At 28.3% G+C, this 12,767-nt stretch overlaps 3 protein-coding genes across 6 annotated transcripts; 1 reads left to right on the plus strand and 2 right to left on the minus strand.

Moving 5' to 3' along the window:
* Positions 1-25: 25 nt before the first annotated feature.
* On the plus strand, positions 26-3,431 carry LOC138178627 (EF-hand domain-containing protein 1). Its single transcript, XM_069110651.1, has 5 exons — positions 26-243; positions 325-461; positions 581-903; positions 1,096-1,544; positions 1,622-3,431. Exons 1-5 carry the CDS (start codon positions 196-198, stop codon positions 2,537-2,539), a joined length of 1,875 nt encoding a protein of 624 aa, XP_068966752.1. The 5' UTR covers positions 26-195; the 3' UTR covers positions 2,540-3,431.
* A 995-nt stretch (positions 3,432-4,426) lies between these two features.
* Ythdf (YTH domain-containing family protein) lies at positions 4,427-8,616 on the minus strand. The gene is made up of 4 exons (XM_069110652.1): positions 8,240-8,616; positions 8,111-8,138; positions 5,221-6,911; positions 4,427-5,128 (listed from the first exon to the last, which is right to left on the minus strand). The coding sequence occupies exons 1-4, from the start codon at positions 8,273-8,275 to the stop codon at positions 5,081-5,083; spliced, it is 1,803 nt and encodes a 600-aa protein (XP_068966753.1). The 5' UTR covers positions 8,276-8,616; the 3' UTR covers positions 4,427-5,080.
* Positions 8,617-9,856: 1,240 nt separating this feature from the next.
* Positions 9,857-12,759, minus strand: Tango11 (transport and golgi organization 11). 4 transcript variants are annotated; one of them, XM_069110811.1, is made up of 5 exons: positions 12,618-12,759; positions 11,923-12,153; positions 11,674-11,768; positions 11,358-11,509; positions 9,857-10,895 (listed from the first exon to the last, which is right to left on the minus strand). In XM_069110811.1, the coding sequence occupies exons 2-5, from the start codon at positions 12,146-12,148 to the stop codon at positions 10,685-10,687; spliced, it is 684 nt and encodes a 227-aa protein (XP_068966912.1). In that variant the 5' UTR covers positions 12,149-12,153; positions 12,618-12,759; the 3' UTR covers positions 9,857-10,684. The 4 variants fall into 4 exon arrangements, with proteins under 4 accessions (XP_068966912.1, XP_068966913.1, XP_068966910.1 ...); XM_069110812.1 differs by lacking the exon at positions 12,618-12,759 and adding an exon at positions 12,429-12,453; XM_069110809.1 differs by lacking the exon at positions 12,618-12,759 and adding an exon at positions 12,236-12,380.
* Between the last annotated feature and the right edge of the window lie 8 nt (positions 12,760-12,767).

Raw genomic sequence — 12,767 nt, forward strand, 5'->3', positions numbered from 1 at the left:
TATTATGTATTCAATTATATAATTTTATAGTTAAAATGATAAGTAATATAACAATTAAAGTACTGTTAAATCAATATAAAATAACGTTGTTATGGAAACCAATCTAAACAATCTTTGTAACAGTTACATGTTCAATAGATATTCGATAGAGATGCTTCTTGAAAATATATTTTATTAAATAATTTAAAATTTAATATGGAAAATCTGCCACTTATACCAGGCTATACATTTCAAGATCCAAATGTAAGTCTGAAAGATTATTTGAATTAATTGTTACAATCATTATATTCAATGAAATTAAGCGAGAATATATCTCTTTTAAAGATCAAAGACTATAGGTTATTACAAAAATTTCATTTTTTAAATGGTTATCGTGTAGTACGTGATAGACACAGTGGTATCGGAGGAAGACCAATAGATATTGCATCTAGTGCTTATGTAAAAGAAGAGGATTGTGTACAGTAAGTGATAAATAAACGCAAAAATATAAAATTCATTTTTGTAAAATCTGATTTGTTCTTTTCTTAATTTTATATCAGTTTTCAATCTTTTTGGTGTAATGACATTAATTAAAATTTAGTTATGATCCATCATTAACATATGGTCGTGTAAAGGAATATGCATATCGACAATTCATTCCACACTATGCGCTATTTGCGCAGAAATGCCTCTGCTTCAAAGCGTTTTTTCGTCAAGGAGTTTTTAATTCTCCAGATGAACATTTTCGTATACGTCATGTTAATATAATATATCATTTGGAGGATGATACTGTATGTGTAATTGAGCCTGCAATTGATAATGTCGGCTTTCAGCAAGGGAAGCTTGTTAGACGTGATAAAATTATAAAAAATATAAATGGCGACACATTTCATTGGAAAGATTTTAATGTTGGAATTGACGTATGTAAGTTATAAAAATGTTTTTGCTATGATTATATATGCATACGTTTATTAATAAGAGGCGGCAAAGAGTCCAACTTTTATTTAATTTATTTTCTTTAATAAAGAAAAATACATCTGCATTTATCTTTTATAATCTTTTAACATATTAATTATTGTTTCTTATCTTTTATTTAGCTTTATTATGGATTTGCAGGTATTTATGGTGTAGTCTATCATATTATTGATTGCGATCTATTTACTAGAGAGTATTTAAATAGCCAAGGTATAGATGTTGGAGATAAGGAAGAACCTCCTGTAGATCCTTATACAGAACTGAGATTGACCAAGCAGAAAACATTAACTTGTATTACAAAAATATCAGATGATGATAGACGACGATTTTTAGAATATGATAGAATGGTATTATTGTTTACTGCAACTTGGGATGACGATATTTATCAGATTATGTATTTCTTGATGGACGATACGATCGCTGTTCGTGAAGTACAAAAACCGAATAGCGGGAAAGATCCTGTACCAATGCTATTAAAAAGAATGAAAGTGCCAAAGGATTGGAAAAATTTACCATCAACTCATCCTGCTGCATATATGGAATATGGCGATCCAGAGATCATTGAATACTATACACCAAGTGACTTTTTAGTTAGTCTATAAATAATCTATAAATGTAAGTATGTATTAATATGTTATAATTTATGTATTTTTCTTTTTAATTGCAGATAGGTGGTACAGTTTTTATATTCAATCGACGATTTTTTTTGCATGATTGTGACTCCTTCACACGAAAATATTATTCAGATATGTTAGGAATAACGCAACCGGAAGCAATTCCTTTTCCAACAAAAGATGTTATAGCTGCACCAGAGTATAAACCTCCACCACATATAATCTTCGGTACACCTGAAGATACTTACGTTTCTTGTCTATCATTTATACCGGAACCACCTAAGAAAGATGTCATTCGACAACTTTTTAATTTCCCTAAAAAACTACGTTATTCTATGAAAATAGACATGGTACATCCGGAGGATAAAAGTCGCGACTTTATTCTAGAATACAGTTTAAGTGACGGTACTGTACTCGTACAGGAACTTCAAAAACGTAATTCAGGACGTCGCGAAGGCTGTTTCTTAAAAGCAACATTGGTTGCAAAACCAAAGACTGGAAGAGATAATCCAGAATATTATACCCCTCAAGATTTCTATGTCGGTGCAAAAATTAATATTTTTAACCATTATTTCATAATAACTGGAGCTGATCTCTTTGTGTATCGTTACATTGAAGCGAATCCTGAAAAGTTTCCACAAAAAGTACGAGATAGTATTCGTAATTATTTAGTTAAGCAAAATTTACTTTCCGCTGATATAGGGACAGAAACGAAAAAGATTCAAGATAATGAAGAAGCGAAATTGCAATCGCTTGAACCCTCTAGAGAGACCGTTGTAAGAGATATTAATATGAAACAATGTATAAAGGATTTTGAAATTCAAACTAAATGTCGATATGAAGGAGAACACGGTGAATTACGACCACGCACACCACCACCAGAAGAACTTTGTCCAGATTTAATAACAAATAATAAACAATCATCTCATCAAGATCCAAAGACATTTACTGAAAACAAAGTAAAAAAGTAAATAAAATGGGATGATCAGGTTCAATGATGATAAAGAAATATTATTTCTGATCAATAATTACGTTCAACACAATATTTTCAACAAATTTACAAATATACATTAATTTATCACACTTTAAAATATGGTTTTCTTAATTTAAATAATTGCTTTAAGTAAGTTAGTATCTGATAACGCATGATCATAAAACATCGGTATTATACATGTATTACGTTGAACGCAATTACTATTCAATCTTTTATCATTTTTTAATTACAGAACTTGCAATCAAAATTAAATCAAATTCATATTTTCTAAATAATTCATTGCCTGCATACATGATTCTGTAATAGTTCAATTTGAATATTAAATTTATAGTTCAAATCAGTATTTAATCAAGTACAATTATACAATGTAAATACTAAACAATGTAGTACATTACAAGTATACTATTTGTATGTCTGCATATTATAATACAATAATAATATACAGATACACAGTCTGTATACATTAGCATGTGCTATATTAACCATAAAATAAAGTTTAGATAAACTTTGGAATCCAAACATTTTTAAGCAGAACTCTAAAATGATTGAAAAAAGCAACTATTTTCAATAATAATTTCCCATAAAATACTTCTTAGTAAATAGTCTAACAAAATATTTTAGTGCTGTTCAACTGAAATACAGAACTTTAATAGATTTAATTTTTATTCAGTTGTTTTTAGTTATTGGACATTACTACATGTCCATTTTCTGAGCAACTTATTCTACTTGTAAACTATAAATAAGCTAAAGTGATTCAAAAACATTGGCTACAAATTTTTAATATTGATATATTACTTTAATAAAATGTGTTTATTTTTTAATCATTTACAATATAAAAACAAGAAAAGAGATTTGTAATGTATATGATTCAGATTTCCTTTCTTGTTGTTTATAATTGAGTATGCAAAAGTAGTTATGATAATATGCATACCTTCATTAAAAAATCTGCATTAAACTACTCTGTGGTTTAATTCATTGATTAATTTTGTACAAACTTTTTAATCAACTCAAAATCTCATGTCACTACTTTATAATTAATTCTTTGATAATATGAAAAAATGATAGTAATTTGCAATGAAAAAGTAATTTAATTTTTATAAAAACTTAAAGAACTCAAATTTCCTTATTTTACTGCTTCTTTTACAATTTTCTACAAATTAATTACTATATGTAACTATGTATATGTAAATGTGTATAATGTAACTACCAGCAAAATGTAATCAAATCTAAGATGGAATCTATTATTTTATATATTTTAGTTTACTAAATCCACATTAGTTAAGCAATTCTTGTTATATTAGTGTTCAATTTTCTACATATAATTTGTGAAAAATTGTTTAAATTTACTGATATTATTTTTAAAGGAGCCTTTTTCTTAATGGGCATGAAAAGTATACATATTCCTTTTTTCCAATATACAAAAACACAAGGTTTCTATTTCAGTAAAAACAACTGGAATTTATAAAATAATGAAACCATGACAAAAAGTGTATCAAACATTAAAATAAAATAAAGTAACAGTCAATTTTAACAATAAAACTGATATCTCATGAAATTTTCATAAAATAGTACAGTAATCATTATCATATATGTTACTATAGAGTAACTATATTATTTTCATATAATGTTTTAGTTCACTTTTGCAGTCCATGAATAATATAATAATATAATAAGAGGTAATATATATATATATATAATACACATATATAATTATATTATATATATTTATATATATTTATACATATTATATATAATTAATGTATATATAATATATATAGTGAATATATGTAATATATAATATATATTAGAATAATATATATATATTATATATATAATTTGCAATAGATATAGAATATGCATAAAATAATCAGTTGACAATAATTTCTATTATTATCCAATGATCAAGCATAATTGTTACACATAAACTTAAAACGTTGTAATAAGCCCTTGCACCTTTATAACAAAGAAAGGTGAGCCCTTTCAGCCACAGGCACCAGGTTATATGTCCATCGAAGTTTAAAATAGTAATTGATTTAAATGACACTTGCTTACAATATTGTTCTCGCATAGATTTTTTCATTATCAACAAAAGTTTAAGCATTTTACAAGGGTTAGTCCATATATTACAGTTTTTTCTTCTGTTCCATATTTCATTTTTCTCTCATTTTTAATTTGTACGTTTAAGAAACACCTTTCGATGAATAGCACGCAACACCACACTATATGCTTATAACTGTCAGCAAGGTTACCCAATATCCCTTGAAATTGAATTACGTTCTTCTTCATGGTAGTTATGATCAGATAATATTTATGATGCCGTCGTGACGCTAATTATCATACAAGTTGATTATTTAACAGAAGGAAATAGTCTCAATGATGACAAGTTTTCACAGGAATTAGAAGCCTTTTGTGTATCCAAGAAAGCAAAGGTAAGTAGTAAGACGATAATTAGTCGTAGCATGCTTTCTTTACGATGATTACTATTATGAACAGTATTATATTCTTGTTGTATCCATCGCTACTGGCGTGAACCTCCTCTGCCTCTACCACGACCACCATCCCGATCCTATACAAAGAGACACATTATTTAAAAAAGTACTACCATATAATTAATTTTGAATTTCATTACAATAATAATATCATAATACTGTCACTTACTTTGCGTTGATGATGTAAATGCGATTGATGAGGATGATGATCCCTTGATAAATCTGAATGTCCTCTATTTCTATGATTGGAAGAATGATGATGTTGTATAGCATTTGACGGAGCCTTACGTTGATCTTCTTCTGCTTGTTTACGTTCGTAATGTCCAAAGTCATCAAAAATGCTAGTTGAATGTCGATAAGTATGTAATATACGCAGCACTGTTATGCCTTTTGCATGAGGGACTTCCTGTGCATCCCTTGAATTAGTCACTGGTTTATTTTCATTGTTTTCTAGTCTAATGTGACGAAGTTGCACATTAGGAACATCTTTAACATAAATCCAACGTACACGAAATTGGCCTTTCCATTTATCTTGAGACCATACAGAGCTATTGCTCTTATAATCAACAGGTGACACCATTTGTGCCATACCACAAAAGTGACCAGATCCATTGACAGAAAAAAACAAATATAAAGGCGCACCTTCACAACTGGCTTCTTTATATGCTTGATCCAATCTTTTATTACCATGCTCAGTACTGCACCAAATCTCATATTTAATGGATCTATGAATATCATCCTCAGAGTAAGACTTGATTACAAAAAACCTAGCTCCAGGAGCAGTTTCATCAAATTCTACAGGATTATAATCATTCTTCACTTTCAGCTTATCTAAGACAGGATGCGACTGTGATTGTGTAATTTGCTGCTGTTGTGGCTGCAGTTGCTGCTGTTGTTGTTGTTGTTGTTGCTGCTGCTGCTGCTGTTGTTGTTGTTGCTGCTGCTGCTGCTGTTGGTGTTGGTGCTGTTGTTGTGGGGGCATATGAATCTGCGATTGTGGAGGTGATGGAGGTGTTGTAGGTTGTCTATTCCAACATGGTGGAGGAGGAGGAGGTCTCTGTCTCTGAGCCAGTGGTGGAGGTGGTGGAACAGGAGGCTGTACTTGTGGTGGCGGTGGTGCTGTTGGAGGAGGTGCAGAAGATTTACCTTCACCCCATGTTCCAATGTCCATATTGTGCTTCCCTGGCACAATAGGTGGTGGTGGCATTCCAGCCTTTTTCTTCATTCCTTGAGAAGATGAAAGTGGAGGAACAGGCTTTGCAGGTTGACTTGCAACACTGGCCCATGTTATCTTTCTAGGTTCTTTTGCTTCTGGTTTTATCGATTGATTAGATGAAGTTTGTTCTTGACGTGGAACTTCTCCACTTCCTAGTGACAAGCCTTGCACACTTTGTTCAATAGTCTTAATTTCTGCATTACTAGGTGTTGGATAATTTTCATTTCCACGTGGAGCCTGATAATAATCTTCATAGCGTGTTTTTCTTGGAGTGCCCCAAGCACTAAAATCACCATTTCCATGAAAATAATTAAAAGCAGGCTGACCAAATGTACTAAAACCACCTCCTGCACTAGCAGAAAACATTCCATCCATGCCATATGCATCGTGACCTATTTGACCTCCATAGCCAGAAAGAAACGCAACGGGATCTGTTCCATTTGACCAAGTACCATCCCCAGCACCAAATGTTTGATAAGGGAATGAAGTACCTGCATAGTAAGGACTATATGGATCACCAGTTCCAATTGGATAACTAGAATGATGTGTACTATTGCCTCCTCTCCATGAATCAAATCCAGTATCTTCTCCACCAGCATGTTCTGTCTGTGGTTGCTGCTGGTGTTCTTTAGGACCATTGCTCACTATTAGGATGAAATTTCATTTCATTAATATATAAAATGAACTTTTCTTGATGAAATAATCTAAAATGAATTCTTTAACAACTTAGTTCAAATGATAATTCTTAAATGAAATTGAATGTCCCAGTATATTGTTAGAAATATTTCTATTTAATAATCAAATACTATCAACAAAATATCAATTATAAAACAAAATATTCTTATGATTCAGAATTTAAAACCATATAGAATACAATATAGGTACAATAACTACACATTACTATTAAAAATTAAGAAATTGTCTTTTAGCAAAATTTTTTTAATTTCTTAATTTCGAGAAATTTTTCCAATTGCTATAAACAATTTTATATTGAAAATTTCAACATATTAAAAGTGGTAAAAACTACATGTGTTACAAAACACATAAAAAGGCTTTATTTTATCTTCTAGTAAAAAAACATAATTTCAATAATGAATAATTAAAAATGACACCCTGTTACAAGATTTTGTATAGAAATCGAATTTTGAATACAGTGAAATATTAATTATAATATACAAAATAGTAGGTTACTCTGGTTTAATAATTATATCTTGTATAAGATATTTCATAATATTAACAAATCGATATAAATAAATGACTTTGGTTTTTTTACTAAATTATGTAATATTTTTAATAATTTAACTGTATGACGTAGCCGATATATGAACGTATTATCTTTTAAGATTTTTATGAATATTTCAAATTATCCGATTATTATATATATATATATATATATATATATATATATATATATATATATATATATATATATATACATACATACATATATATAAGCGAACACGATTCTGAATTCATTAAAAAAAAATGCTATGAAATAATGCTATTGATAACCTAATATATCCGATATATACTAAAGCATACAGATAGGTTAATGCACTATGTATATATACCTATATAAAGATCGGCTAAAAATATAGATAACAACACTTCGTATTAGTTTAAAAAAAATTGCGTGCATTAACTTACCGTGACACCGACAGGCATTGATAAAATTGCACACAATAGACACAAACTCGGAGTAAATTATACTATTTGGAGTATAAAAATCTATGCACGCATGCAGTAATTTTTATAATGAACAGTTCGTCTGTTTTTAGAATTACACATCGTCAAAAGAAATAATGAAAAAAAGAAAAAATCGTAGGAGAATACGAAGTCTCACCTTGACTGTTAGTTTGTCCTTTCATCCGCTGCATTCCGTTGCATGGAAAAATATACAAAATTTAGAATGGCTGTCTTCAGTGAAAGGTATCTGCAGTATAGCGGTGTGGTAGCAAGTCAACACACTGACCTGATTTGAAACAGCACCTGCCAATCCAGTTGACATAACCTATCACACACTCTTGTCCTCTCTTCACAGACGCCAAATAGACGGCTGTGCCTTTAATAAAATAAAGTTTTTCAAACGCAATACCACAATTACATGCGACCAGCGTTATAGCACTCGATGTACCGCGGACACTTCTTTCTTACGGGAAGTCTTCAAACTATGAAATTCGCTGAACCTGAGACCTCCGCGTTATTTTCCCGTAATGTCTTGCCGCGAGAGAGTCTCAGGAATCTTTTTTCGTTACACTTCCAGACAGATAAATTTCCACAAAATCCTCAACTCTGAATAATAACTACGTGACGTACACTGACCTCTCGTATGTATTAACAGATTGTCTAACATTGGCAACAATAAGGTCCCTATACGATTATTCCGTCGAACGTGTGTTATCCTATAGTCCGATATGATTGGATTAGATAGATTAAATTAAAAAATATGTTGTTCCTGTTATTTTTATATGTATCTTACAGATATATTAATATTATTGTACAGTATGAAAATTTAATTTTTATCTTCGTATTTACTAGTTTTCTACTGATGATTAGAGCTAGAAACTAGAGACTCAATGTTGAGTATGGTCGTGTTTTGATGAATTTAGTTCGTTCACATTGTGTAATACAGAATTAATTCACACAATATATGATATGATGCGATATAATATTTGTATACATCATATAGGAAAAATTTCATGTATAAATTTTGATAAAAATTTCATTTATTGTTTCTATGACTATGAAAATCTAATATAGAGTATATACAAACAATTTAGTAATTTTTTCCTATAATAATTATATTATATATAATGCATTAATATAATATCGAAAACATTTTATTAAGCATTACTAAGTAAGAATAAATAATGTTAAAATAATGTCTAATTTTTATTTTTTAGTACATAATAAAATATAATAAAACATTGATTTTTTATAATATGGATTTAGAAGTGTATGATGTTTTCAATTATATATAATGCCAGAAAGAACTACCGAAACATATTTATGAAAATATTAATCAATCTTCAAATCTTTTTGTTTTGATTTATTAACAAATTTGATTGAAATTATATTTAGTAATTGATATCTGAACATAGAAAAATGTAACATTGTATATAAGGTTAAAATTTAAATTGTGATATAGTAGTAATAATAATAATAACAATTTAATTGTTGTGTAATTGTAATTTGTTATACGATAATGCAATATAGTTAGTGACATTCTGTAATGAATAATAAATAAATAATGCAAGAAATAATATAATATTATCATTTTATTTATGCATTTTGATACATTCATTTATTATATCACATATTGATAGATATCTACTAAAAATATGGATTAGCTTCTCATTTGGTGGATAAATTGAAAATAGATACTTTAAGAAACTTTTTTTTGTTGATGTAAATGAAAAGAAATCTATGTCAAACTTTAATATATTTAAAAATTTCAGATGCTAAATTTGCTATGAATTTAACAATATCTTAAAAGCCAAGGTTTATATTACAGCATATAAAAAATCTTTAAAGATGTAAACTATGATAGTTGCAATAAATTTGTAGCACGTGTATTAATAAAAGAAAATTATTACAAGTTTATTATTTATTTATTTTTCATTAATAACATGTTATGTATGTTATAAATGTACAATGGTGTAAATATCATGGCCACAAAAAATACGTTGAATCTAGAATTAAATTAAGTATTCATAATAATTAATTATAATTTTATCAATGTATTGTGCTATAGTATAATATTTTAAATTATATATATATAATTAAACTACAGTAAATGAGGAAATAAAAATCAAAATTTCAATTTCAATACCTAGAATCTCATAACATCATTTTCCATACTTTTACAAATTTACAATTATCTGTCACATACTGTAATTAAGTCTGATATTTGTTTATAGCTTATCACTTTTAAACAATTACAATTATTCTTGTAAAATGGATTCTTTAATAGATCAAAAGGAATCATGTTCTGCTTATTTGATCATGCAAATTACTTTTTACAAACATACTCAAATTCAAATTCAATTACTTTAAAAAGATTAGTATCGTATATATTCAATTTTCTTACATATATTAAGTAAGAAAGAGTTTCAATTCATAGTAAACAATAAAAAAGAATGATATAAATATAACAAACATTGAATTTTATAAGATATTTAAAAGTTTAATTATAGTACTTTCATGCAAGTATCAGGAGTAACTTACTTTTGAATATATACGACACATACGTTTACTTTGAATATGTTGTAATTTCATATTCAAGATAAAGAGTCTTTGGTTACAAATGTCTTCTAGGAGCAAAGGAGACTCTTCCAGAATATCTTGTATTTATATGGATAAAGAGCTCCATTTTTTCACACAAGATACAAATATTTTGTATTTTCTTAACATAAATTCAGTTTCTGGTCAACCATGAAAAAGCTTTAAGAATTAAATACGTTAATGTTAACGCATATAAAATTTTTTCTCTTTGTTGACGTTGCAACATCTCAAGTTCGATTGCCATTACTCGACGATTTAATTTCCCTACTTGTCGACGTAAATGTTGTATCTCTTCACTAGGTGGAAGAGAAACATTAAGTGCACTATATGAGGGTGTCTGTTCTCTAGAAAAATAATTATATATTCTCAAGAAAAAAGTAATATATTTGTAGAGTGGACCAATAACGTTGATTATTTCATATGTTACCAAATCGAAAGTTTTATGAAATCGGCGATTGCCACGTTACGTCAGTGCAAACATATTTGGGACACCTCTTATGATGTAAAGTTTGTCATTCTACTCTCTTTTTTTATATCAAATGATCTTATATTATATATACTTGAAATTATTGAAATATCTATTATTTTACTAAAAATGAAATTATATAGTATGAAAAAAGTAGAAGTATCTTCGAAATCTGTAAAAACATTCCACCAAGAATGAAGAAAAAGAAAGAAATGCTACTGATACATTATGACTCTCCTCATACTACATACAAGTTTTTTCATATTTTCATATGATTAGTTATTGGTCCACTTTGTATATATAATTTTATATATATGAATTGAAAAGTATTAGTTATTACCTAGCATACCTAACTATTTGTGTTTCTGTAGAATATTGTCCATGTGATTTAGATGATAATGAATCCTTAGTTTCTGTTGGGTATGAATTTGGTTCTTCTTCATCAACTGCCGGAAAATAATGGTCATCCAGTGTCAAAATCCTTGGTGGAGTCTATCAATATAGTAAGAAAATTGTAGATATTATTCTAATATATTCTAATATAGGAAAATGCTAAACCTTAAAAAATTTGAGAAAATCTTTGCTGATTAAATCATATTCAAGAATAAATTTCTGAAGTATATATTTAAATTCATTTAACAATCTTAAATATTTACCTGCACTCTAACCATGCCTGCTTCAGGTGGTAAAACAGCATTTTCTAATGTAATTTCTCTTGGTGGTGCTCTAGTTCCAACATGTTGTTCTTGTCCTAGATTTATTTAATTATATCTAGCATTAACAAGTTTTACCTTACTTATGTATAATTAATGATTTTATAAAATATATTTTTAATAAAAAAATTAGCTTGGTGATATAACAATTAACATATAAATTTATTAATAAACAGAAGATTATATATTTACCGACAACTAAAATTCTGTCTGGAACATGCATTTCAAATTTATCTCCTGCAGCAATCTGATTCCAGCTAGAACCATTGGTATCAGCTATTTCTTCATCTGTGTAGTCGCCACTCACACGAATACTTTTTGGTACACGCATCCTTTTGTTAATGTCCAAAGTAAAATTTGGGTCATAAAAATTGTCAGCCTCTCCATTAAAAACAGTAGGACTATGTGCTTTTGACATTATAACTAAAATAATTAAAAACAAAATTCAGATCTGTACTTTTTATATTTTTTACTAAATGTGTTACATTGACTTGTAAAATATTACATAAATAAGTCATGGTATTTTATATTTTTATTTTAGGAGATTAGAAATAAAACGTAATAAATAGAGAAAAGACTTCTTTTTTATTCGATACAATAATTTATACTTTATTAAGCGAAACAAAAGTAAGAGAACTTCCTATCTTTGTTAATTAATTGATAAACGAAATAATCTAATGATTATTGTAACAAATTACATGTTTTTAACAATTTCACAGTACAGTATGAGACAATACAATGACGACACAAAAACTATACGATTTAAATCTTCCATAACGGTAACAGAATAAAAATAATTGTGCACCATAAATTACATTTATTAATAGTAACTGTTACAATAAATTATACATGCAAAAAATACTTTTCTTAAATGTTTGAATAATTACCTGTCTGCAACTTTTCGATCGTTGAATACAAACTCTTTGCACGAAGTTGGTAATATGTTTCAAGTACAAAAGTTACAATTGTACCAATCGAGAGTAATCGATAATTAGAAAGGTATCGATTTCAATAAAACTCCCGCCAAAATGACTAAA

The sequence above is a fragment of the Bombus flavifrons genome, chromosome 4 (genome assembly GCF_040668555.2).
Source record: "Bombus flavifrons isolate JBK064 chromosome 4, iyBomFlav1_principal, whole genome shotgun sequence".
Lineage (NCBI taxonomy): Eukaryota > Metazoa > Arthropoda > Insecta > Hymenoptera > Apidae > Bombus > Bombus flavifrons.

Coding starts and splice junctions, on each gene's coding strand:
- Tango11 (XM_069110809.1), bottom strand. Junction 11,510..11,673: donor CAGGCATGGTTAGAGTGCAG/GTAAATATTTAA, acceptor CTATATTGATAG/ACTCCACCAAGGATTTTGAC. Junction 10,896..11,357: donor CAAATAGTTAGGTATGCTAG/GTAATAACTAAT, acceptor TTATTTTTCTAG/AGAACAGACACCCTCATATA.
- LOC138178627 (XM_069110651.1), top strand. CDS start 196: ATGGAAAATCTGCCACTTATACCAGGCTATACATTTCAAGATCCAAAT. Junction 244..324: donor ATACATTTCAAGATCCAAAT/GTAAGTCTGAAA, acceptor TCTCTTTTAAAG/ATCAAAGACTATAGGTTATT. Junction 904..1,095: donor TAATGTTGGAATTGACGTAT/GTAAGTTATAAA, acceptor ATGGATTTGCAG/GTATTTATGGTGTAGTCTAT.
- Ythdf (XM_069110652.1), bottom strand. CDS start 8,275: ATGTCAACTGGATTGGCAGGTGCTGTTTCAAATCAG. Junction 8,139..8,239: donor CAGGTGCTGTTTCAAATCAG/GTCAGTGTGTTG, acceptor AACGGAATGCAG/CGGATGAAAGGACAAACTAA. Junction 6,912..8,110: donor AGGACAAACTAACAGTCAAG/GTGAGACTTCGT, acceptor TCATCCTAATAG/TGAGCAATGGTCCTAAAGAA.